Consider the following 22,182-nt stretch of genomic DNA (forward strand, 5'->3'; position numbering starts at 1 on the left):
TCAGCCTGCGGGAGTGTCCCAAGGTCACCTGGTAGCTGCATACCAGGGTCTAAAAATGGATGACCTTCAGAAATTCTGTTAAGTCACTGCTGGCACGGAGGAGGGGACAAGCTGACATTGACATCCTGAGGAGACACAGGTCTCCTGGACCCTCCAGGGAAATCCATACAGGAATAGAGGCAACGCTGGGCAGCAGTCGTTTCCATAGAAAGTAACTAGAGATATGACAGCCCAGTGTAATGTGGGAACCTTTGATTCAGTTTTGGGTTAAAAAAAAATCAAAACCAAACCCAAACCAGCTGATAGAGTTTTAGGAACTAGGACCTTAAAAGCTAGGAACTATTTCCTAGTGGAAATACCCATTGCCAACTCATCCCATTGATGCCGATTCGTGGCGACCGCACAGGACAGGGTAGAGCTACCCCGTGAGCTTCTGAGACGGTAACTCTTTATGGGGAGTGGAAAGCCTGTCTTTCTCTCAAGAAGCGGCTGAGCGTTTTGATCTTCGGACCTTGTGGTTAGCTAACCTTTAAGACTGACAGTCTCAGAAAGCCTCTGTAGAGACAGCGTGGATTGGAATTGGCCCAACGGCACGGGGGTTGGTTGAATAAACAAGGAAAGAGAAGACCCCAAAACCAAACACTGCCATCAAGGCGATGCCAACTCAGAGCAGCCCTATAGGCCAGGATAGCCCTGCCCCTGTGAGTTTCTGAGACCACAACTCTTTATGGGAGGAGAAAGCCCTGTCTTTTTCCCCCGAAATGAAAGGGAAGATATTAACAACTGGTGAATCTCAAACCGCAGGGCTTCCGGTGGCGGTGTGGATTGTGTACTAAACTGCTAGCCTCAAGGTCAGCAGTTTGAAATGAACTTGAGAGAAAGATGACCTTCAGGGGGCAGTTCTACTGTCCTATAGGGTTGCTAGAATTGACTCGATGGCAGTGAGTTTGGTGATTGGGTTGAAAGGAGGCATGGACGTGTACGCATGTACCAAGTATTGGTAAATTTGAAAAACAAAACAAAACAAAACAAAAAACCTCAGTCTGGGGAAATGTTTTACAAACTAACAAACCACATGTCACCAGGGAGGCCCTCCCTGGCTGGCTGTGTGTAAGGTTGACACCGGGGTCCCCTCCCAGGGTGATCTGCCTTCCATACTCAGGATCTGGACAGTCCCACGCGGCTGTGTGACAGCCACAAACTCGGTGTGTCTGTCCCTTCTGGTTTTCTTTGGTAGTGGTTATCGGCTGCTGTCGAATTGGCCCAATTCATGGCAAGCCCAGGCACAACAAAAAAAGGCCAACTCTGCCAATGATTAGTTGGGCTCTGACTGCAGTGATGGGCCCTGTGGACAGGCTGGCTGCCAGGCCTTTCCTTCCAGGCCAGCGGAGTCTGGACGCTTCACTGACACGGTGTCAGCATCGTAGCCACACACAATCCCCCAGGGACGGGACAGGAGTGACTGTGTGCCAAACGCTTCAGCTGGGAAGCGAACCTGGGTCTCCCGGGTGGAAGGCAAGGATTGTCCCATGGGACCGTCAGGCTCCTCTTGCTCACCATTGTAAACGTCTCCCCCAACTCCCCGAGTCCAAACCGGCATCTCAGTGTCATTCAGCTCACCTGAGTCTGTCCTCATGACCCCTCCTTCCTGCACCCACAATCTCCGCCCAGGATACCCGAGTCAGCCTCCTGCCTAGCTGTACTCTCTCTTCCTCCATTCACCAGGTGGCTCTTTCCCAAGCAGAAAGCTGAGCATGTCGCTCCCCTGCTTAACCCTGTTCAAAAGTCCTTCACACAGCTCCCTAGGTCCTCTCTGCTCCACCATCTCCGTCATCTCCGTCACTGCAAATATTTGCAGCTTCTTGAGTTCTCTGGGCTCACGCTGGCCTCTGGGCCTGTGCATGCGCTGTTCCTCGGACCATCCTTCCCCTGCTGAGTGCATCTTTCAGAACTCAGCCCTGGTCTCTTTCTCCTCTAGGCTGGACCAGAGGCTACTCCTGGGTCCTCAGAGCCATTGAAGTGTCCCCTGTCATAGCTGAGTGTCCCTCTGACCAATGGCTGCAGACTTCAGGCCTGTTTCTGGCCGCTCCACTGTGGGGGACTGTGGTCAATGCCAAAGAGGTGATTGGGAATGTTAACCAATTTCCTGATTTGGGGAGCCGAGAAGCCAGGACTTTTCTGCCCCAGTTCTGCCAAGGTTTTGCTGTGCGGAGCCGGGCCTCGGGCTGGCTCGGCCTGCAGTATGCTTCTTAACCACCAGGTGTCACAGCTGAGCTGCAGTTGGGCCGACAGCGTTGAAAAGCTGGACTAGGGTGATGGTAGGTGGAAAGGATACAATGGGAGCCAAGGGGCTGGGGGTGGGGTCCTTTTCCACAGTGATCATCCTTGTCTGCCAACAACAGAGTTGTCCCCAAAGCCTCATGCATCCCCCAGCCCAGCAGGCCCCAGCCCAGGCAGGCAGCAAGCAGGCAGGAGAGGAGGGTGAGTGGGAGATGGGTGGATGGGAAGGAGCCCTGCTACCTCTCAGCCCCAACCCCCACAGGGGGTCCCAGGTTCAAGGCCTGGCCCAGCCTCGATGGGCTAAGTACCTGAGGGGGCTCTCTATGCAAGGTTGCACTGTCCAGCCTAATTCTGCCTCCAGCCTGCCTTTCCCCATTCTCTGGGGTTGGGCAGCAAGCCTGTTGTTACCAGACTAAGGGTCCAGGAGAGGCTAGTGGTGCTGCCTAGGGAAGGCAAAGGTCTGAGCTCTCATGGGTTTACTCAACCCTGCCCAGCTTAAGACCATCAGGAGTGTTCTAATCTCTGGAGTCAAAGGGCAGGGGAGAGCGAGGGCCTAGAAGAGACTTGCCAGAGAGGTAGCGGGCTCCCAGGAGTCATGAGGAAACATGGGGATAACTCGTGCGGGGTGAGGGGGGCTCCCACGGCTGTATCCATCACTGACCCCACAATCAGGAGCTGGGGGTGCTCTGGGGGCCTCCCATATCCTAACTAGTATCTGCCAAGAAGCGGGGATTCCCAGCCGGCCTGCAGGGAGGGGTGCAGTGAGGTAAGAGACCTCCTCCAACAGAGTGGCTCGTTTCTCTCTTAGAGGGGTGTTTGCCCTCACCCGCCAGTCCTGCCCCCAGTGTCTCCTAAATCAGGGGGATGATGGGGCTTTCAGACACCCCATAGATGTCTCAAAGGTGGGTGGTGGTTTGTAGTTACCCACAACCATCTCCAGTCATTGTGATGGTTTCTAGGGCCCCACATTAATCATGGAACTTGGGGGCATGTGGTTTCTAGACCCCCTTTCCCATTTAATCTAAGTCTCCTACGTATGTGACAGTTGCTATGCCCCCTGCCCAATCTTTAGGGGTTTTCTTTGTGTACAATGGTGTCCCGTTCCTTGCCCCTTCCAGTTTCTGTGGTTTCCAGCCCCCCTCCCCGCCCTTTGCATATGGGTCCCCATGCATGTGATGTTGTTGGTGAGGACCTCACTTAATTATAGGTCTTAGGGATCTAAGGGTTCTGACCTGAGTTTCCAGGTACAGATGTGTAGATGATGATTTCCTGGCCTGCCTTCCCCAAACTTCATTGATTTCTGAAGTCCGGCAGAGTCTTGGTGCCCTATCCCTTTCACCACAGGACTTCTAAAGTGCCCTGTCCCACTCTTTGGTTTGGATCATGTCCATGCTGCCCTTGCCCTTGTTGGGACAGGACTTGAAGGCCGGGGTCAGCCTGAACCTTCCGGGAGGGGCAGGCAGAGCCACCCTGGCTTAGGAGGGCAGTGGAGGGAAGGCAGAGACAGGGACAATGGCAGAGAGCGTGGGGTCTGCTGGCCCTGCCCATTAGGACCGAGGCTTGCCAAGGGTCCTCCCTGGGAGACCCAGTGGCAGTGGGGAGGTGGAGGGGCCCATCAGTGCAGAATCCCATCCTGAGCACTTGGGGCAGGAGGGAGCGTAGGGAGGCCAGTGGGGACAGGAGCTTACCCAGTGGCTCTTCTCACCAGGGTCTCCTTTGGGGCCAGGCTCTCCCTGCAAGAAGCGACAGAGAGAGAATCAGCAGGAGAGGGGAGGAGGAGAGAGAAGTGAAAGAGAGGCCCAGACATCAAAAAGAGAGAGGCAGAGACTGAGAGACAGAGGCAGGCAGGTGCTTGGACGGGGCTCCCCTTGGAGAAACTGCAACACAACCATTGTCTGAAGATAAAGCTGGGACCTGGCAGATCTTTGCAAGAGGAGCTCGCCTGTACTTTTGTGCTTCAGGGTTTGTTTGTAACCCCCTGGCGGGGGCACCCAGTCAGCCTGGCAAAGAGAATGCAAGTAGAAAGCTTAAGTACAAGTGATGGGAGTAGCCAGAGATCAGAGTCCAGGCTCCCAGGGAAGCAGAAGTTGAGGCAATATAAGAAAGCAGGGGCTACACAGAGAAGCAAAATCTGAACTGGGCAGACTCGGGGGCCCAGGGTGGGCAAATCAATGGGAGAGTTGGTGGAACTAGGTAATAAAGTTCAATGGTTGCCACCACCGATGAAATAGAATTTCGAGTTTAAGCCCCACCGAGGGGGCTGTGAGTCTGTGCCATCCTTAAAAGCCAGACTCACTGGCAGGGAGTCCCTGCAGATGGACAGCAATCCTCTGGAGGGTTTCTGAGATTGTACATTTTATGTGAGCAGACAGCCTCGCCTTTCTGTGAAGTGGCTGGGGGCTTTGAACCACTGACCTTATGGTTAGACACCCAACACCTAAACCACAGGCTCCTTATCAATACCCAAGGCTTTTCAATACAACTCCAGAAAAGTCCATGCCTTAGGGATAAAGACTATAGCCTAGGACTGAGTGATTTGTTCTAGGATTAACAGCAAAACCCACCTGGCATTTTCTCGATCAAGCCCAAACCCAAGCCTCCAAATGAACAAGGTGGCTCATCTGTACTAAAACAAAACTCAGCCCTCTCCAGGAGAAGGGAGAGCAGAATCCGAGTCGCTGCAATATGTCACCTGCATTGTCTAGGACACAATAAAAATGTAGCAGGTATGGAAAGAAGCGGGAAAATGCGACTCACAGGCAACAGTAAAACCAATCAACAGAAACAGACCCACAGCCAATGCCTGTGCTGGACTTAGCAGACGAGGGAGACATATTTAAAATGCCTGTGAGAAATGTATTAAAGATGCTACTGGAATCGATGTAATAGGCAATAAGATGGAATTTCAGGGGGGAGAGATGGCTATTGGGGGGGAGGAAGAATCAAATGGAAACCCTGGAGTTGAAGGTTATAATACCTGAAATAAAGTTCGTTAGAGGATTGGATTGGAAACAACAAAGAACCGAAACTGAAAGGCAGGGAGGGAAGAAGAAGAAAAAAGTCCATCTTTCTCCCAGGAAGCGGTACCGTATATACTTGTGTATACGCTGAGTTTTTCAACACATTTTTCATGCATTTTTGTGGTAAAATTAGGTGCCTCGACTGATATTCGGGTCAGCTTATGCTAGCGTAAATACGGTCAGTGGTTTTGAATTGCTGACCTTGCAGTTAGCTGCCCAATGCATAACCATGCCACCACCAGGGGTCGGGTAAATTTTGATTTAAACAGGGTAAGTACCGAGAGAATCACATCCGGGCACATCCTAAATAGTCTACTGAAAACCAAGGATAAAGAGGCAATCCATAAAGTCCGAGGTAAAAGCCACCAGAGAACAGTAGAACAGCCGTCCCTCCTGGGAACTATTCAGGGAGCATCCTGTTTAAATGGGGACGGCTGCCTACCACCATTCTAGGGCCACGGGAAAGATATGCCAAAACGTAAGGGGAAAGAGCTCTCTGGATCAATCAGGAGCCGTGGTGGCACCGTTGAGCAAGTGTTGGACTCTTCAAGGCCAGAGGTTCAAGCCCACCAGCTGCTACTAGAGAGAAAGATGGGGCTGCCAGCTCCCATAAAGATGCATACCTTTGGAAACTCTGTCTAGGGTCACGCTGAGGAGAACTGCCCTTTGGGGGGGTCCCTAAGCTGCGACCTCGACAGGAGCAGCTCACAGCGTCTTTTCTCCCAGGAAGCTATTGGGGTGGGCTTCACCCAGACAGCCTCCAGTGCTTAATAACTGTGTCACCAGGGAGCCTTTGAACATGATGAGTGGGGGGACGTAAAACAACACTGTAAAAAGTACTCAATTCATCTAAAAAAAAAGCAGACAAAGACGAAACGAGGGACAGATGGGATCAATAGGACACAAAGAGCAGGATGGCTGACTTGAACAGGGCCACATCAATGCCGGTGCCTAGTAAATAGAAATGAACTACCGTACATACTCGAGTATAAGTCTACCCGAACATCAGCCGAGGCACCTCATTTTACCACAAAAACGGCATTAACAAATGTGCTGGAAAACTCAGCTTATACACGAGTATAAATGGTAAGTGATTTTTAAAAAAGCAATAGCCAAGTATATGTTCACAAAAGTGCAGTTTATATACAAAGACACAGGTTGCAAGTAAAAGGACAGAAATAGACTTCTCAGATAAACATTAAGCACAGAGAAGCTGGTTTGGCTATCCTAGTATTAATAAAAAAACCAAACAAAAAACGTAATTAATAAAATTACTTTATTAAGTAATTTGGTAATACTTAATTTAACTATTACCAAAGATAGAGATTTGTTTCATAAAGATAAAAGGACCAAGAAAATACTAAAATCCTAAATGTGCATACACCTAATAATATAACTTCAAAATCTATACAGCATACATGGACCTATCTACGAGGGAAACCGACAAATCTATAACCACAGGTCGAGGGATGGAGAGTGAAAAGAGAGACCGACACAGAGAGACAGAGGAGAAACAGAAACACAAGGAGCCAAACTAAGGGAGGTGGATCCTGAAGCTGACAGGTCCCAGAGACAGGGAGCAACTGGCAGGAGGAGGGGAAGCATGTTCTGAACCCTGCCGGGCAAGCCAGGGGCTCTGGCCCCAGACAATGGAGCCAGGGCAGGGCTCGGTGAATTATGGGATCCTGGAAGGCTATAATATAACTCACCCGCTGCCCAGCAGAGCCCCTGGGGCCAGGCTCCCCCTGTAATCCCTGTTTGGGAGAGGAGAAGAAGGGTGGAGTCAGCTGTGGGAAGGATCTGACCTAGGGTCCAAGGAGTCCCCTAACCACCCTCACCTGGGTACTTACTCGCTCGCCTTTCTCTCCTAGGCTGCCGGAGATTCCTTCGGGGCCAGTCGGGCCTTGAGGTCCCTAAGAAGTAAGACAGAGCCTCAGCCTCGTGCTGGGGTGGGGTGGCATGAGCAGAGGGGCAGAGGGAGGGGCCCCACTTTGGAGGGGTGGCTAGGTGGATGGATGCATGGAGGGATGAATGAAGGGGTGGAGAGGTAGGTAGGTGGATGGGTGGGTGGATGGATGGATGGATGGATGGATGGATGGATGGATAGATGGATGGACAGAGAGGTAGACATATAAAAGGATAGGTAAGAATACTTAGAGAATTACTCACTATGTGTCCAGGATTCCCAGGGATGCCCATGGGCCCAGGAGGCCCAGGAGGCCCTGCGATAAGAGAGGTGTCCTTAGGTCAAGTGCTGAATACCATGCCAAGATGTCCACCATTCTTCCTGGTGAGTCATTCTTGGTAGCCACAGCCCTTTGCCTCTCCAAGCCCCATTCCTTATCTTAGGCTTGAAATCAACTTACCTATGGGGCCTGGGGGGCCCGGGGGCCCAGCACGTCCCTGGGGCCAGTGGCTGCTGGTCTCGGTAAAGGTGTTGGACAGTAATGGATCTCCTGAGAAAGGACAGGTAGTGACTAAGCAAGGCTGGCTGGGTGGGGTTGCATCCAGTGCTGCTGGGGCCACGGGAGGTAGGGGGCGGGGGTAATGGGCAGTGGACAGGAGGAGTGAAGGTCAACAGCAAAGCCCATGTCTGTAGACAGGGAGTCCTGCATTCTAACCCCCCAGTCTAGCTGGAACATCCACCTGACTGAGCCTGTACTGGAACATATGAAATGGGATAGTAAAAGCTACCCTTTATCAAACACCTACTGTGTACCTGGCTTCTGTGCTTGGGAGGCTGGGCACTGTCACTACTCCCACTGTACAGATGAGGAAACTGAGGCCCAGCCATGCACTAAAGACATAGATGGCCTGAACTGGCACTCCCCACTTTGAGCCCTGTCAGGTGGGGAGGTGCCCAGATGGCTGGAGGGGATCCCAGGGCCAGATGCTGGCTGGCTTCCTGTTGCCGGGCCTTGAGCTTCCCCATGCGCTGAGGGCTGGATCCCAGCCAGCTGCAGGGCATAAGGGGGGGTGGGGTGGCCTGGGCTGGGACATTCTGAGCAGAGGCTGACCCTGGCAAGTGGCCCTCTCTCTGGCTCTCAGTCTTCTCCTCTGTGCCCAAAGAGCAGTCGCACTTGCTGGAGGCCTCGTTGATACGTGGCCGGGCACACTCGTACAGTGGGCCCTGGGGAAGGGTCTAAGTCTGGGTGCCTTCCAGTCCCCCTTTCTAACCTCCCGCTCCCACCCTGCACCTGTGTGACCCCGCAGGGCTGACTCACCCTGTGCAGAGATCTGAATGTAGGGTGGTCCAATGGGGGTTGAGGGGCCAGGGGGGCCAGGAGGCCCTGGGGGACCTGGAAGCCCCCTCTCTCCAGGGCTGCCCACAGCTCCGTCCTGTCCAGGCCTCCCTGGGGGGCCTTGTGGACCTGCAACAGAACCACGGGTGTGCAAGAGGCAGGGAAAACCTCAGGGTGGCTTCTAGGAGCCGAGGGCAGGACAGGTAGGCTGTGAAGTAGGTGTGCGTGTGGCCAGGTCAGCCTCTGTTTCCACGCCTGTTAAAGAGAGGAACACGCCCCTCCCTAGGGTCTTTATGAGAATGGACAATTGGCACCTCCCCCCCAAAAAAAAACAACCTCCCCCAGCCCTTGCTGTCAAGTCCTTTCGAACTCCTGCTGACCCCTGGGTGTCAGAGCATAACTGTGCTCCATGGCTTTTTTTTTTTTTTTTTTTACGGAGGAAGTTCACCAGGCCTTTCCTCGGAGCTGCTAGCATACTGATTTCCAGAATGTTCTCTTCCTTGTCCTTCCAGGTTTTGTATGCTGTTCCTGCTCTCCGTCCTGCCTTTGCTCTGCCTGGCGCAAATGTCAGGTCATCCTTCAAGCTGCAGTCCTCCCGCCCCCCCGGCCCACCCTGCCTGTGGCTGGGCCTCCTTCCTCGGGAACCCGTACCCCTGACGTCCCCACTGTGCATGTGAGGAAACCGAGGCCCAGCCATGCATGAATGCCATAGATGGGGCTGAACTTGGCACTCCACGCGCTGAGCCCTGCGAGGTGGAGGGGATCCTGGTTTCATCAGAGGTGAATACTGCCGCCCCAGCCCCCTTGCCTGGGGCTGGTTCAGAGCCTGCTGGGAGTAGAGGCCCAGGAGTGTGGACGTAAGACAGAGTTCCAGGAGCCCCAGGCCAGAGTGGAGACAAGCAGGCAGGTGCTCACGCCACCTTGGGTTCTATCAGAGGCAGGCAGGGCAGGGTCCACCTGTCCCCACCAGAGAGGGCTGGCAGCGCAGCAGAATTTCCCATCCTTACCTGGCGGGCCTCGCATCCCTATTGGGCCACGGCTGCCGGTGTCCCCCTTGGGGCCAGTGGGCCCAGGCAGCCCCCGAGCACCTACTCGGTCTGGGGATGAAAACACACCAGGCTTCAGCTTGACGCTGGCTGCTGCCCCCAGCCCGACTGCCCATCCGTCTGCACCTACCGTCTCGAGAGAGCAGCGGGGCCCTCACGCTCTCTCTGGCTCCTGGTGGCCCTGAGTAGGCAGGGGTCAGTGTCCCAGCTGGGCCTAGGTGAGGGACAGTCACCCAGAGTTCCCACCCTCAGTCCATCCACCCCGGGGGGTCTGGATCCCTACAGACCACCACCTCACACCCTCTGGAGAGCTAGGACGACTGAGTCCTCCCATGGGGGTCAGCAGTGGGGTGGGGTCCAGACCCCCAAGCCGGTGCTCCTTCTCCCATGGGGTGGGGTGGCGGTGACAGTGTTCCCTCCGGACCAACTCACCTTGCTGCCCTTCATCTCCAGGGCTGCCCTGGGCAGCGGGCAGGCCCCAGAGTGGGGCAGGGTCTTCGGGGGCAGCTGGGGCTGGCAGCATGGCTTGTCCCGAGACTGTTAGCATGGCCACCTGGGAAGGCAGGGAGGTGGCCACAGGGCTGGAGTTAGTGCGGGGTCTCACCAGGGATAAGCCAGCGTCCAGACTGGGAAGATCACAATCTTTTTCCAAACGGTGGCAGCCTGGGAAGCCCTGGGGCATGCTTCCCCGGGTCCCCAAGAATCGGAATGGACCCTCTGGTGACTAACTAGTGGTGGTAGTGTCTCCCGGGTGCACTTTAAGGGCCTCAGTGTCTATGTCCCCTCCCCAGCCTGAGCTGCTAAGGATCAGGCAGGGCCAGAGGCTTACTGGCTGTGGGAGGGGGTCTTGTGGAGCCTGTCTACAGAAAAGCTGCACGTCATCAGCCAGCAGACCCTGAACTGACAAGCGTCATCTTGGATCTGGGGCTGAGCTGCCCATCATAGATTCTCCCACGAGGGAACTGTGGGGTGAGGGCGGCGGGGAGCGGGGAGCTGTGTGCGTGTGTGTAGGGGTCTGAATAGTTTGAGATGTGTGTGTGGTGTGTTTTGACTCTGTGGCCGGAAAGGTAATATTGTGGAGAGTAAGGGAAGGTGATGGTGGAGGGGGGCTCTACCTTTAGGGGGAGGGAGTCTGTGTGCATGTGACTGGGAGGAGGTGAAGGAGCATCAGGGGGGCTTCCTGGAAGAGGCGTGCAGCTGGAGCTATAGGGGTGTGGAGGCGGAGTGGCCTGAGTGAACGAAGGCGAGGTGAGGCGTCTGACTGGTAGCGTTTCCTGGAGAGTGGGCACTGGAGGGCAGAGAGGTGGGAGGGAGGTGCCTGCTGGACAGGATGAGCATTCCTGAGGCCCTGGGGGGGTGAATGTTCTGGGGTGCAGCTCAGCGTGCACTCTGGGGCCCTGAGCAAGCACGCTGTGGAGAAGAGAAGGGGGTGGGGAGCCAGGGGGTGCTGGGCGCTGCCCAGCGCAGGGCAGGAGGCACCAGGGGCACGCCCTCACCCACCTTGGCCTCGAGCACCTTCAGCCTCTCTGTCAATTCCAACACTTTGCTGCAGTTGAGACAACCTGTGAGGAGGGAGGAGGAGGTTGGGGCCCGTCTCCGGGGTCGCTGGCTCCCCCTTTGGCGGTTAGGAGGGAGAGGGCAGACCCCGGAGGAGCCCAGCCAGGACCCCACCTGGCAGCCTCTGCATCCAGAGTGACCCTTTCCGGGCAGTAGCCCGGGGTGGGGATTGCCACCACTTGCCACCTGGGAGGTGCCACGGTCTGAGCTGTGGGCGCTGGGGTCACCGGCTGCCTGCATGGCTTGTGAGGTGCCACCTCCAAGCCTTCCTCAGGGAGCACCTTCCAGTGTCATCATGTCTGCTCCCCAACTTCCTCACTAACACATGGCCAACAGCCCCCCCTGACCATTCAGCCCTTGGTGGCACCTCCTGGCCGCCAGACACAGCCTCCTTCCAGCCTTCCTCGCTGCTCCTGGGTTACCCAAGTCACCCCTAAGGCTCTGGGTGAGCAGGAAGCCCCCAGATGTGCCTGCCAGCTGTGGGGCTGGGGCTCAGCTGTCTCCTCTCTAAGATGGGAACCGTGACACTTCTCTGGGGGCACTGGGGGCTGTGGTGGGTACCTTGCACCCTATAGGTGCTTGCTAAGTGCTGGGTTCTCAACCTTCCTAATGCCACGACCCTTTAATACAGCTCCTCATGTTGTGGTGAGCCCCCAACCATGAAATTATTTTTGTTGCTACTTCATCACTGTAGTTTTGCTTCTGTTATGAATCGGGCGACCCCTGTGAAAGGGTCGTTCGACCCCCAAAAGGGTCACAACCCACAGGTTGAGAACCACTGAATTAGAGAAACCTGCCGTTTGGACCCGCCTCCTTGGCACCTGGGTTTTGGGTGCTGTGGCCAGGACAGCCCTCTCCCTGGGGCTCTTCTTCTCCCTGTCTCAGATCGCTTTTCAGGGTGAGGTAAGGAGGTGTCCCTGGGTTTCCCCAGCTGGACCCAAGTGGCTCAGGACAGTGAGCATACTGCTCTGTCCTCCCTCCAGCTGTGGGGAACCCTAAGCTGCTGCCCCCAGCACCCACCTGAGAAGGCCATGGGTTGAAGCGCCATTCGTTGCATGGAGTTACCTGACCACCTGGGGACCACTCGGCCGGAGGAGCCTGCAACTGAGACGGGTGGGGTGAGAGGCCTGCTTGCAAAGTGCCCGCCCAGTCACCACTGTAGCCCTGCTTTGGGGTAGGTGGGGTGATTGACCTGGGTCACGCAGGATGAACTGGGCTGAGCTGGAGCAAAGCAGACAGGTGGATTGGACTGGGGATTGTGAGGGAGGTAGGGGGCACCCCATCACCCTCAGTGAGCTGCATGGTGACTACGTCAGGTCTCAGCCCTGCCCTTTCTTGACCCATGTGCCCTGTCCCCCAGGGACCTGCCTACCTCCCATCTGCAGAAGGGGCAGCTGAGATGGCCGGCCACAACGCTGAGGCTGCGTCAGCCCTGAGGACCCAGATGAGGATACACAGGGGCCCTGGCACCCGCTGTCCCCCATCGGCCCTGCTCCACTTGGTCAGAACAGGCTGAAGTGGATCCAGCCTTGGTTTTAATGAAAACCAGAGCAGACGGCTGCTTGTGAGGGTGGGGGGGGGGGACCTCCTGCCAGGACCCCCACCCCCTGCTGAGAGAAGCAGGCTGGTCGGGCTTGGTGGTGGACAGTGTTGGCCACAGCTGGAGGGACAGGCTGGCCAAGCTGGGGTGGGCTCTGTAGCCAGCAATGGCAACTGTCCCCACTCCACCACCACCCACTGGGTCTGCCTTTTAAGGCCTCGAAGTGTCATCTTGGGGGAGACAAGACCCAAATAAGGTACAGGCCTGGCAGCTCCGTGCGGGCTGTGGGTTGGTGCAGGGAGCAAGCGGTGCTGGGAACGCCAACCAGACGGGCCCCTCTGGCTGGCCCCCAACGGGGAAGCTGCCAGACCCCACTCCCGGTCCCCTTGCCGGGCAAATGCTGAGCCTGCATCTCTAGCACATCCTCCGCCCCTCTGGCCTGGGGCTTGCCAGTTATGGGGGGTGCATCTCCCCCAGGAGGGTGAAAACAGCCTGCCTGGGAATGTGGCAGGAGCCGGGGGGTGGGGGTGGGGGTGGTCCTCAGCCCCGGAGGAATGCCCGCCATGAGCCAGGCCCCTGCTAATGCTTCACAGACCAGCTTGGGCTTCATGGATATGCAGTGGCCGACGCATCGACTCCGACCCAGGCCGACCCCACATGTGTCTGCGCTCCAGTGTCTTCGGAAGCAGCTGCCAGACATTCTCCCCAGGCACTTAGGGGTAGACGCCAGCCCCAACTGTGTGGTCAGCAGCCAGGCAGGCTGACTGTGCCACCCAGGGAAGGAGCAACTTGGCATTGGGAGGCGGGGAAATCACTGTGGCATCAAGGAGAGGCAGCGGACACACGAGGGGAGCCTCATGAGATGGACTCACGCGGGGCTAGCACAAGGGACAGCCACACTCAGGACCGCGAGGACAGCGCAGGGCCAGGCTTGCTGTCCTGTGACCCGGCACGGCTGTCAGACTCGACGGCATGTGCAGTAACAGTCACTCTCCTCCACGTTGAGCGTGGTCTCACACACAGCCCCCACTCGCTGTCCTCACGGAACCCTGGGAGCAGAGCTAGTGTCTTTGTAGGCAGGGAAACTGAGGCACGGCGCAGTGTGGTGTTAGCATGCCTAGATCGTCACCGTGCGGTTAGGCGCCCTGGTGGCATCGTGGGTACGCGGCAACCGCAAGGTCCGCAGTTGGAAGCCAGCCGCTCCGTGGGCGGACCAGGAGGCCCCCTCTCCCGTAAAGAGCTGCAGTCTCACCAACACGACGGAAACCATGAGAACGGGCATCTCGTGGGCAGAGGGTCGCCCGGCTCCCATCAGAAACCCTCCTTTCAAAATCGTTAAACGGAAACCTAATGTGTTATGGCGGTTTTCACTGGAGACATAATAAAACATTATTGGAAAACTTAAAAAAAAAAGTTATAGTCTCCGAAACCCACGCAGGCAGTGCTAGGGGTGCTCGGCTGTAAGTTGGAATCGCCTCGATGGCTGGGAGGAGCCCCCAGACTCGGTCAGCGTCGGGCTGCTAACCAGACCCTCTGAGCCGGCCTGTGGTCAGAGGTGGACAGCCCCTGGAACTTTCTACACTGTGAGGAGCAAGCGCCGAGCACTGAGGACGAAGTGTCGGGCAGTAAGGAGTCCACACTGTGAGGGAGGAGAGATTCTTCCCTCCTGGGCAACGCCGCACCTCACATGAGCCCGCCAAGTCCCGAGCCAGCAAAGGTAGAGAGACCCAGTGTCCAGCAAGAATGCTGTTGACCAAAAAACGGCCTGGCTCACTCCTCCTCAAGCTTTCTTTCTTTAAAAAACAAACAAACCCCACTTTATTGGGGGCTCTTACAGCTCTTATCACAATCCATCCATCCATTGTGTCAAGCACCTTTGTACATATGTTGCTATCATCATTCTCAAAATATTTTCTTTCTACTTGAGCCCTTGGGATCAGCTCATTTTCCCACCCCCCTCCCTCATGAGCTGTTGATCATTTATCATTTTTTTCCATGTCTTACACCAACCACTGTCTCCCTTCACCCACTTTTCTGTTGTCCGTCCCCCTGGGAGGGGTTATATGTCGATCCTTGTGATCGGTTCCCCCTTTCTCCCCACACCGTCCCCTTCCCCTCCTGGTACCGCTACTCTCCATGTTGGCTCCTAAGGTCTTCTCAAGCTTTGTGTCCCCAGGTAAAGATGCAAAGTGCCACTTGATTCGTCTTCTCAGGAAGCTGACCGAGCGCACCGCCTGCTTTTGTTGTTGTTGTTTGTTTGGTTTTCTGTACCACCTGCTTTTTCTCTGTGATGAAGGGTGGCAGAGTATGACGCCCTCTTGCCCCTCCTCTCCCCTTCCCTTGCCCCTCACTCCCCTGCTCTCCTTCCTGCCCCCCACTCCCTCTCCCAGCACAGGTACCTCGTCTGTCTCAGTCACTGAGCCGCCCGGCCTCTAGAACAGGGCTGGGGCACCCTTTGTGGCTGAATGCCTGAATCATGGGGCTGAACAAGCATTGAAAGCAGGCAAACAAAACAAAGCAACACAATGTAGACACAGATACCACGGTCTTGAACATGAGCAAGATTAGGTGATATAATGAGTTCCTATTTCACTCGGCCGTCTCTGGTTTATTAATCTGTGAGCTTGTGGTTAGACTTCTGTTTCTTCACCCCTCTAGTTTACTTTTGGACATTTCTCCAGAAGCCAGAGAGAAGGAGCGGTGGGGGAAACTGAATGGAAAAAAGGCCTGACCAGCAGGACCAGGCAGCATGGGGGCAAAGTAATTGGCAATTAATATGAAAATGCAAAAGAAAAGAAAACTTCAAGAAATAACAAAACTGTAAAACACAAAACAACAACCCCAAACCAGACAATGCTGGCTCTGGAGTGGGGTTCACAAACATTATCCAAGTGAACTCCCCCACATTCTGATGAATGGACAGAAATACTTACAGGGACATACCAGGCCACCCCACAGGGCACAAAATTGTGCCAGGAAAAAACCCAGCCAGGGACGGACTCATGTTGGATGTTTGTCCCAAACTCCACTGGTGTGTGTGGTCAGTCCTGGAGTGGACCCAGCGGGCTGAGAGCCCCTCCCCGGCCTGGTGGGCCTCCATTCTGAAGGAGAGCTCCCGGCTGGTCCAAGGACCTACACACACGCACACGGGCACATATGTACATGTCCCATGCCCCATCCTCACAGCTGTTGCCACCCCCTCCAGGAAGTCTTCCTGCCCTGTGCCAAAGCTCCTTTTGAAACTCCCATCTCTTCTAGTGTTGACCTCCCCGGGCCAGCAGCTGCCCCAGTTCCTGAGCTCTGGTCCCTGACCACTCCTCTGCCCTCTGCCCTGGGCTGGGTGCTGGGCCGGGTTAGGAAGCCTGCAGGACCCTTCTCATTTGATCCCAGGAGAGCGCACTGAGGCCTGGGGAGAAGCTGCCCGCCTGCCTGGGCTCACAGAGGCGGAAGAGAGGTCACTGTAACTGGAGCCCTGTACCACCAGGGCTCTGAAGCTGGGGGTGGGGGAGCAGGAAGCGGTGGGGATCCCAGCTCCACCTGGGAGGCTTTCTTTTCCAGAAGGGGTGCCAAAGGAGCTTCCCTGTTCATAGCTCTCTCCCCGCCCCCCCCCCCCCCCACATCTCCCAAGCAACCCACCTTCTACACAGTTCAGTGACCACAGGCACAGGGAGGTCAGCCCCAGCCAGGTTTCCTTCTGGGAATGTACTTTGTAAATGTAAATATTTGTTCAGTGAGGGATTGGGATCAGGGCCGGGGTGGGAGCTATTGGGAGGCCGATGGAAGCCGGAGTCTGGGTCTCGCCTAGCTCTCTCTTTGGGAGTGAAGTGAGGTTCTCGTTCATTTCCAGAACATTCCCTGTGTGCCAGGCTCATGCCAGGCACCAGAGAGCTGGGAATAAGGCCAGCAGGGTGGGGATCCACTGAGTGGGTGGGAGACAGTCCCTGCCAAGGCTGGGAGAGGGGTGAGCAGGCCAGTGTCTATGGAGGATGTGTAGAGGGAGGCTGGGGCAGGGCTGGGCTTGGACGATGGCCTGCAGGGGAGGTGGGGGCTGCAAAACTACCTGACAGGAGTGGAGATGGACAGAGTGGCTGGATTCCCCCAGTTTCAGCCTCAGGCTCCGTGGTAAACGGAGGATTTGGTAGGGCACATTTGGCCCTGCTCCTACGCTCGCAACCATGGCCATGGAAAACTAGCCCTATTTTGTGAAAGATCTTCATTATTCTAAGATAGAAATGTTTTTAGATACACGTTCTCCAACCAAAAATGTGTCGTGCTCCACCCCACAACAGCCCTCGATTAAGGAGCAGTCTTTTATTTTTAAGTAGCTACCATAAAAGATGAGAATCTTCCCTGTCTGGCTATTTCACTGTACCTGAAGGTTGTCTGTAGATCAGAACAATCAGGTTCTAGACCTTGACCCATAGTAAAACGTAGCAAATTCTGTTCTCATAAACTCTGTCACTCCTCTGATAAGGATCATGGATTGGGAGGGCTCAGGGGCTTCTAAGGTCAACTAGCATTAGGTCAAGATGTTGATCCACCTCCCCGTTTCTTTTTTTACATTTTATTAGGGACTCATACAACTCTTATCACAATCCATACATATACATACATCAATTGTATAAAGCACATCCATACATTCCCTGCCCCAGTCATTCTCAAAGCATTTGCTCTCCACTTAAGCCCCTTGCATCAGGTCCTCTTTTTTTCCCCTCCCTCCCCTTTCCCCTCTCCCTCATGTGCCCTTGGTAATTTATACATCGTAATTTTGTCATATCTTGCCCTATCCGGAGTCTCCCTTCCCCCCCTTCTCTGCTGTCCCTCTCCCAGGGAAGAGATCACATGTGGATCCTTGTAATCAGTTCCCCCTTTCCAACCCACTCACCCTCCACTCTCCCAGCATTGTCCCTCACACCCTTGGTCCTGAAGGTATCATCCACCCTAGATTCCCTGTGTCTCCAGCCCTCATATGTACCAGTGTACAGCCTCTGCCCTATCTAGTAGTTGGGGGGAGGAAGCATCTAGGATCTGGGGAAAGCTGTGTTCTTCATCGGTACTACCTCGCACCCTAATTAACCCATCTCCTCTCCTAAACCCCTCTATGAGGGGATCTCCATTGGCCGACACTTGGGCCTTGGGTCTCCACTCTGCACTTCCCCCTTCATTTAGTATGGTATATATATTCATATATACATATACATATACACACACATACATACACACACTTATATCTTTTTTTTTTTTTTGCATGATGCCTTATACCTGGTCCCTTGGCACCTCGTGATTGCACTGGCCGGTGTGCTTCTTCCATGTGGGCTTTTTTGCTTCTGAGCTAGATGGCCGCTTGTTCACCTTCAAGCCTGCTTATGTAATATCTTCATTGTATCATGTATATGCTCTTTGAGAGATCTGTAAGCCCCGTTACATAGCCCCATTGGAAATAGACTCACTCTCTTGGCCCTGACATTGGGACAAGGAGTTCTGGTGCCCCGTGCTGTCTGTCTGTCTTTATTATTTTCCCCAATTGTAAAGTCACTCCTGAGGACCTGTTTGACTCTGGGGACCCCTTCATCCCACATGGCTCTGAATCAACAAAGGAAAGTACATGTGTGGTACTTGGTTAGTGTGCAAGCAACAGGTGCAAAAACATCGCCGCTCCTGGAAGGTGAGAGGAGCCAGGAGGAGCAGGGAAGGGCCCAGGCTGGATCTTGGAATCTCACATGCTGTGTGACCTTAGGAAAGCTTCTACCCCACCCCACCCCACGCTGGTTCCCCATCATGTCAGAGCGGTAATATGGTGTCTGTGGCTGGGGAAGTTTGAGTGTTAATGTTGACAGGTAGCTAGAGTAGGGACTAAGGGAGGTTGTTTCCCCAATACCTGCATAAGGCCACAACAAAGGGTTTGGAAAGAATTTTGGCACATTAATTAGACACTCAGGGAAAGATCTAAACTGAGCATGCTCAGACACAAGATGTGGGAGTTTCACCTGGGTGCACAGACTAGTCCCAGCCCCTTGACATCACCCAGGTGTGCATAAACTCAGCCAATGAGGTCGGCTAATACCTTCAACCACACCTCCCCAGTCGGAAGAGATCAGAGCCTGCCACAGGAAGGTCAAGCCTCTCTGACTCCTGTTTGACACCCCTCTTACTCCTGTTCAGGTGCGCTCTTGCAGGTCAGAGGGCGGGGGTGCACACGTGCCCCCAGGGCTTTGGGCCTGAGCTCCCTCTCAAGCCTTTTTCTCAGGGGGCTCTTTTGGGATTTTCTGTTCTTGGCCCCTGGAATTTCCTGTGGAGTCCTGAAACTTCCCTTTTCCTCGTAACTTGGATTTACAAAAGTGCGTCGAGCACGAGAATTCTTTCAGCGTTGCAGAGCAAGAACAGAGGAGAGATAAGCCTCTCCAGAAACCCAGCCATGTTACCTATCAACTTGGCTGGCCATGATCCCCAATATTGAGCGATTCTCTCTCATTTTGTGATCTGATGTTGTTAGTCTCTATTTTGTGATGTTATATAATTATCTTCCACTTTATGTGTTGTAAATTCTAGCCTCTATAGGCTAATGAGGCAGGATTTAGGTGGGATGTGTCTTGAGTCACAGCCTTACAAAAGGGTGTGACTTACTCTACAGCAGCGGTTCTCAACCTGGGGGTCGCGACCCTTTTGGGAGTCAAACGACCCTTTCACAGGGGTCACCTAAGACTATATTTCTGATGGTCTCAGGAACCGAGACACTGCTCCTCTATCCATCTCCAGGCAGGTCCGCTCACATGCAGATGTGCCCACATACGGTGTCACCATAACATGAGGAACTGTATTACAGGGTTGTGGCATTAGGAAGGTTGAGAACCACTGCTCTAAACTAAGGGGAGTTTCCTTGGGGGGCAGGGCGTGGGACAGGTCTTCTATACATATAGGGCTACTCTGACCAGATTCTTCCTTTTCTCTGAATCCTGCACCTGGCTAGTCATCTTCTGACCTCCAGTCTTTGGGACTTGAACTAACTAGCACTCTGATCTGCAGAGTCTAGGATTCACCAACTCTTGCAGCCCTGTGAGGAACAACCAGCTATCTGACTTGATGGTGAGTTTGTCAACCTCTGCAACTCTGTGAGTCGAGACCTCTGACACACGGATTTGAGACTTGCCAGCCACTAGGACTGTGTGAGCGACTTCATTTCCATCAGGAACAGCACTTCTCTCTATAGACCTCCCTGTGTCTACTTCTCTAGAAAATCTGGCCTAAGACATTTAGTATTAGGGGTGGTTCTGGAAAAACAAAATTGTAAGTCTACAGACTTATTGGTAAAGTAGACACTGCTAATCTATAGTGTGAGGTGGCAATAGAAAGAAGCAAAAAATCACCACCAATAGATCAAATATACGTATGTATGTATATATATATTATATTATATTATATTTTTGAGGAAAAAATCCCTTGGGTGATTGCATACTGGACACTTTTCTACATTTTTGTCAGAATAAGAGGTATAGGGAAGCTGGTTGGTTGTTCTATTTCACTAGACAAAGTGGTAAAAGAGATGGGCCCAGGGCTCCAGTCACAGTCCAAGCATTGCATGAAAGACCTGACAGTAGCTGCTTGTGCCCTGAAAGCTTTACTTCTTGTTGAAACAGAGCTGGTATGGCTGAAAACCAAACCCAGAGTTTTATTATAAGAGTGGCTGAATTATACCACCAATTGAATTCCCAACCTTAAATAGTGTCCAAAGTTAAAGTGATGGCAATGACTGGGAAGAAATGGGATCCTAAAACTAGGGATGAGGACATATGGGGAATCAACTAAATATTTACTTGATCTGTACAAGTGGAAGAATTCTAGGTAGCGTGAATAGCTGTCTAATTTGAATTGCCAGAATAGAGAGTCACAGCTTCTCTATTACTGCTAAGACTTAAACTGGTTTGTAGACTCACAAGTCCTTGAATGAAGGAAAGGCTGGGTCCCTGTGAGAAAGGATCCCCTGCGTTGCCAAAAAGGTAAACTATTAGTTTTTCTCCCAGCCTTCCCTGAAGGGATTTATATGGCTTTTTCTGAGTGTCTGCTCACTGGGAAATAGGAAATAAACAGATATTTGGGGGATAACTGGGAACTGGCACTAATTCCAAGAGATCTAAAATACAACAGTGGCTTACCACTCAGAGTCAGCTTATTAATGGAATCTTAACTCAGACCCATTTACAGTGGGTACTCAATTACATTCTATAGTGATTTCCTCAGTTCCAAAGTGCATAATTGGAATAGTTATACTCAGCAGTTGACAGAATACTGGATCTCGGACGTGTGGACTAAAGACTATCGTGGTCGGAGAGGCTAAGTGGAAGCCATCAAAACTGCATCTGCTACAAAAACAGTAAGCAAAAGGCAATGCTCTATTCCTGGAGGTACGGAAGAGATTCCTGTCACCATCAAGAATCTGAAAAATGTAGGGGTGCTTATTCCCATCACATCTTCACTCAACATGCTTATTTGGCCTGATCAAAAATAAAACACACACACAACCCCCCCCCCACACACACACCCAGTAAACATAACCATGCGGTGACTGAAATTGCAGCTGCCGTTCCAGATGTGATTTCTTTGCTTGAGCAAATTAGTGCACCGCATCGTACCTAGTAGGCAATTATTGATGTGTTCTCTCCATATCCCTTTCGAAGGAACACCAGAAGCACTTTGCTTTCAGTTGGCAAGGCCAGCAATACATATGCACTGTCCTACCTCAGAGGTATAACAACTCTCCAGCCATAATTTAGTCCTAGAGGCCGTGGTCACCTTTCTCATTCCAAAGATGTCACACTGAGCCTTACATTGACAACACTGTGCTGATTGGATCTAATAAGGAAGAAGTATCAATGACTCTAAAATTATTGGTAAGACATTTACAAGCTAGAAGGCAGAAATAGTTACTTGGACAAAAATCCAAGCACCTTCCACATCAATGAAATTTCCAATGAGTCCAGGTCAAGATATCCCTATTAAAGTGAAGGAGGCTATTCCACCTGGCCTCTCCCACAACAAAAGAGGCACAATATCCGGTGACCCTCTTTGAACTTTGGAGGCAGTATGCCTTATTGGGGAGTGCTACCCGGGCCAATTTAATAAAGGACTTTAAACGGTGCTCATTTTGAGTGGGGCCCAGAACAACAGCAGGTCCTGCAGCAGGTTCAGGATGCTGTGCAAGCTGCTCTGCTAGTTGGACTACATGATCTGGCTGGTTCAAAGGTTCTTGGCATGTCAGTGGCAGACAGAGATGCTATCTGGAGTTTTTGGCAGGCCCTTATTGGTGAATAAGGTACATTACCCTTGGTATGTTAGAGCAAAGCTCTGCCATCCTCTATAGAGAACAACTCTCCTCTTCAGAAACATTTTTGTCTTGTTACTAGGACTTAGCAAAGTCTAAAGTGCACATCACGAATAAGTGTTGTCAGATCCACAGAGTCGCAGGGTTGAACATGCAAAGTAGCATTCCATCATTAAATAGA

The 22,182-nt window shown here is 53.2% G+C and overlaps 1 protein-coding gene across 3 annotated transcripts in view; it reads right to left on the bottom strand.

Moving 5' to 3' along the window:
• Positions 1-22,182, bottom strand: part of EMID1 (EMI domain containing 1) — a 44,745-nt gene that overhangs the window by 5,831 nt on the left and 16,732 nt on the right. For 2 of the 3 annotated variants that reach the window (XM_075534276.1, XM_075534277.1), the window contains exons 4-13: positions 12,166-12,249; positions 11,089-11,150; positions 10,021-10,141; positions 9,550-9,639; positions 8,525-8,671; positions 7,667-7,756; positions 7,470-7,522; positions 7,151-7,213; positions 7,010-7,054; positions 3,969-4,013 (exon numbers count right to left, since the gene is read on the bottom strand). In XM_075534276.1, the coding sequence (XP_075390391.1) occupies positions 3,969-4,013; positions 7,010-7,054; positions 7,151-7,213; positions 7,470-7,522; positions 7,667-7,756; positions 8,525-8,671; positions 9,550-9,639; positions 10,021-10,141; positions 11,089-11,150; positions 12,166-12,249 (800 nt within the window). The remainder of the gene's footprint in view (positions 1-3,968; positions 4,014-7,009; positions 7,055-7,150; positions 7,214-7,469; positions 7,523-7,666; positions 7,757-8,524; positions 8,672-9,549; positions 9,640-10,020; positions 10,142-11,088; positions 11,151-12,165; positions 12,250-22,182) is intronic. The other variant, XM_075534278.1, reaches the window with a different exon arrangement.

Source organism: Tenrec ecaudatus, chromosome 16 (assembly GCF_050624435.1).
Source record: "Tenrec ecaudatus isolate mTenEca1 chromosome 16, mTenEca1.hap1, whole genome shotgun sequence".
Classification (NCBI taxonomy): Eukaryota; Metazoa; Chordata; class Mammalia; order Afrosoricida; family Tenrecidae; genus Tenrec; species Tenrec ecaudatus.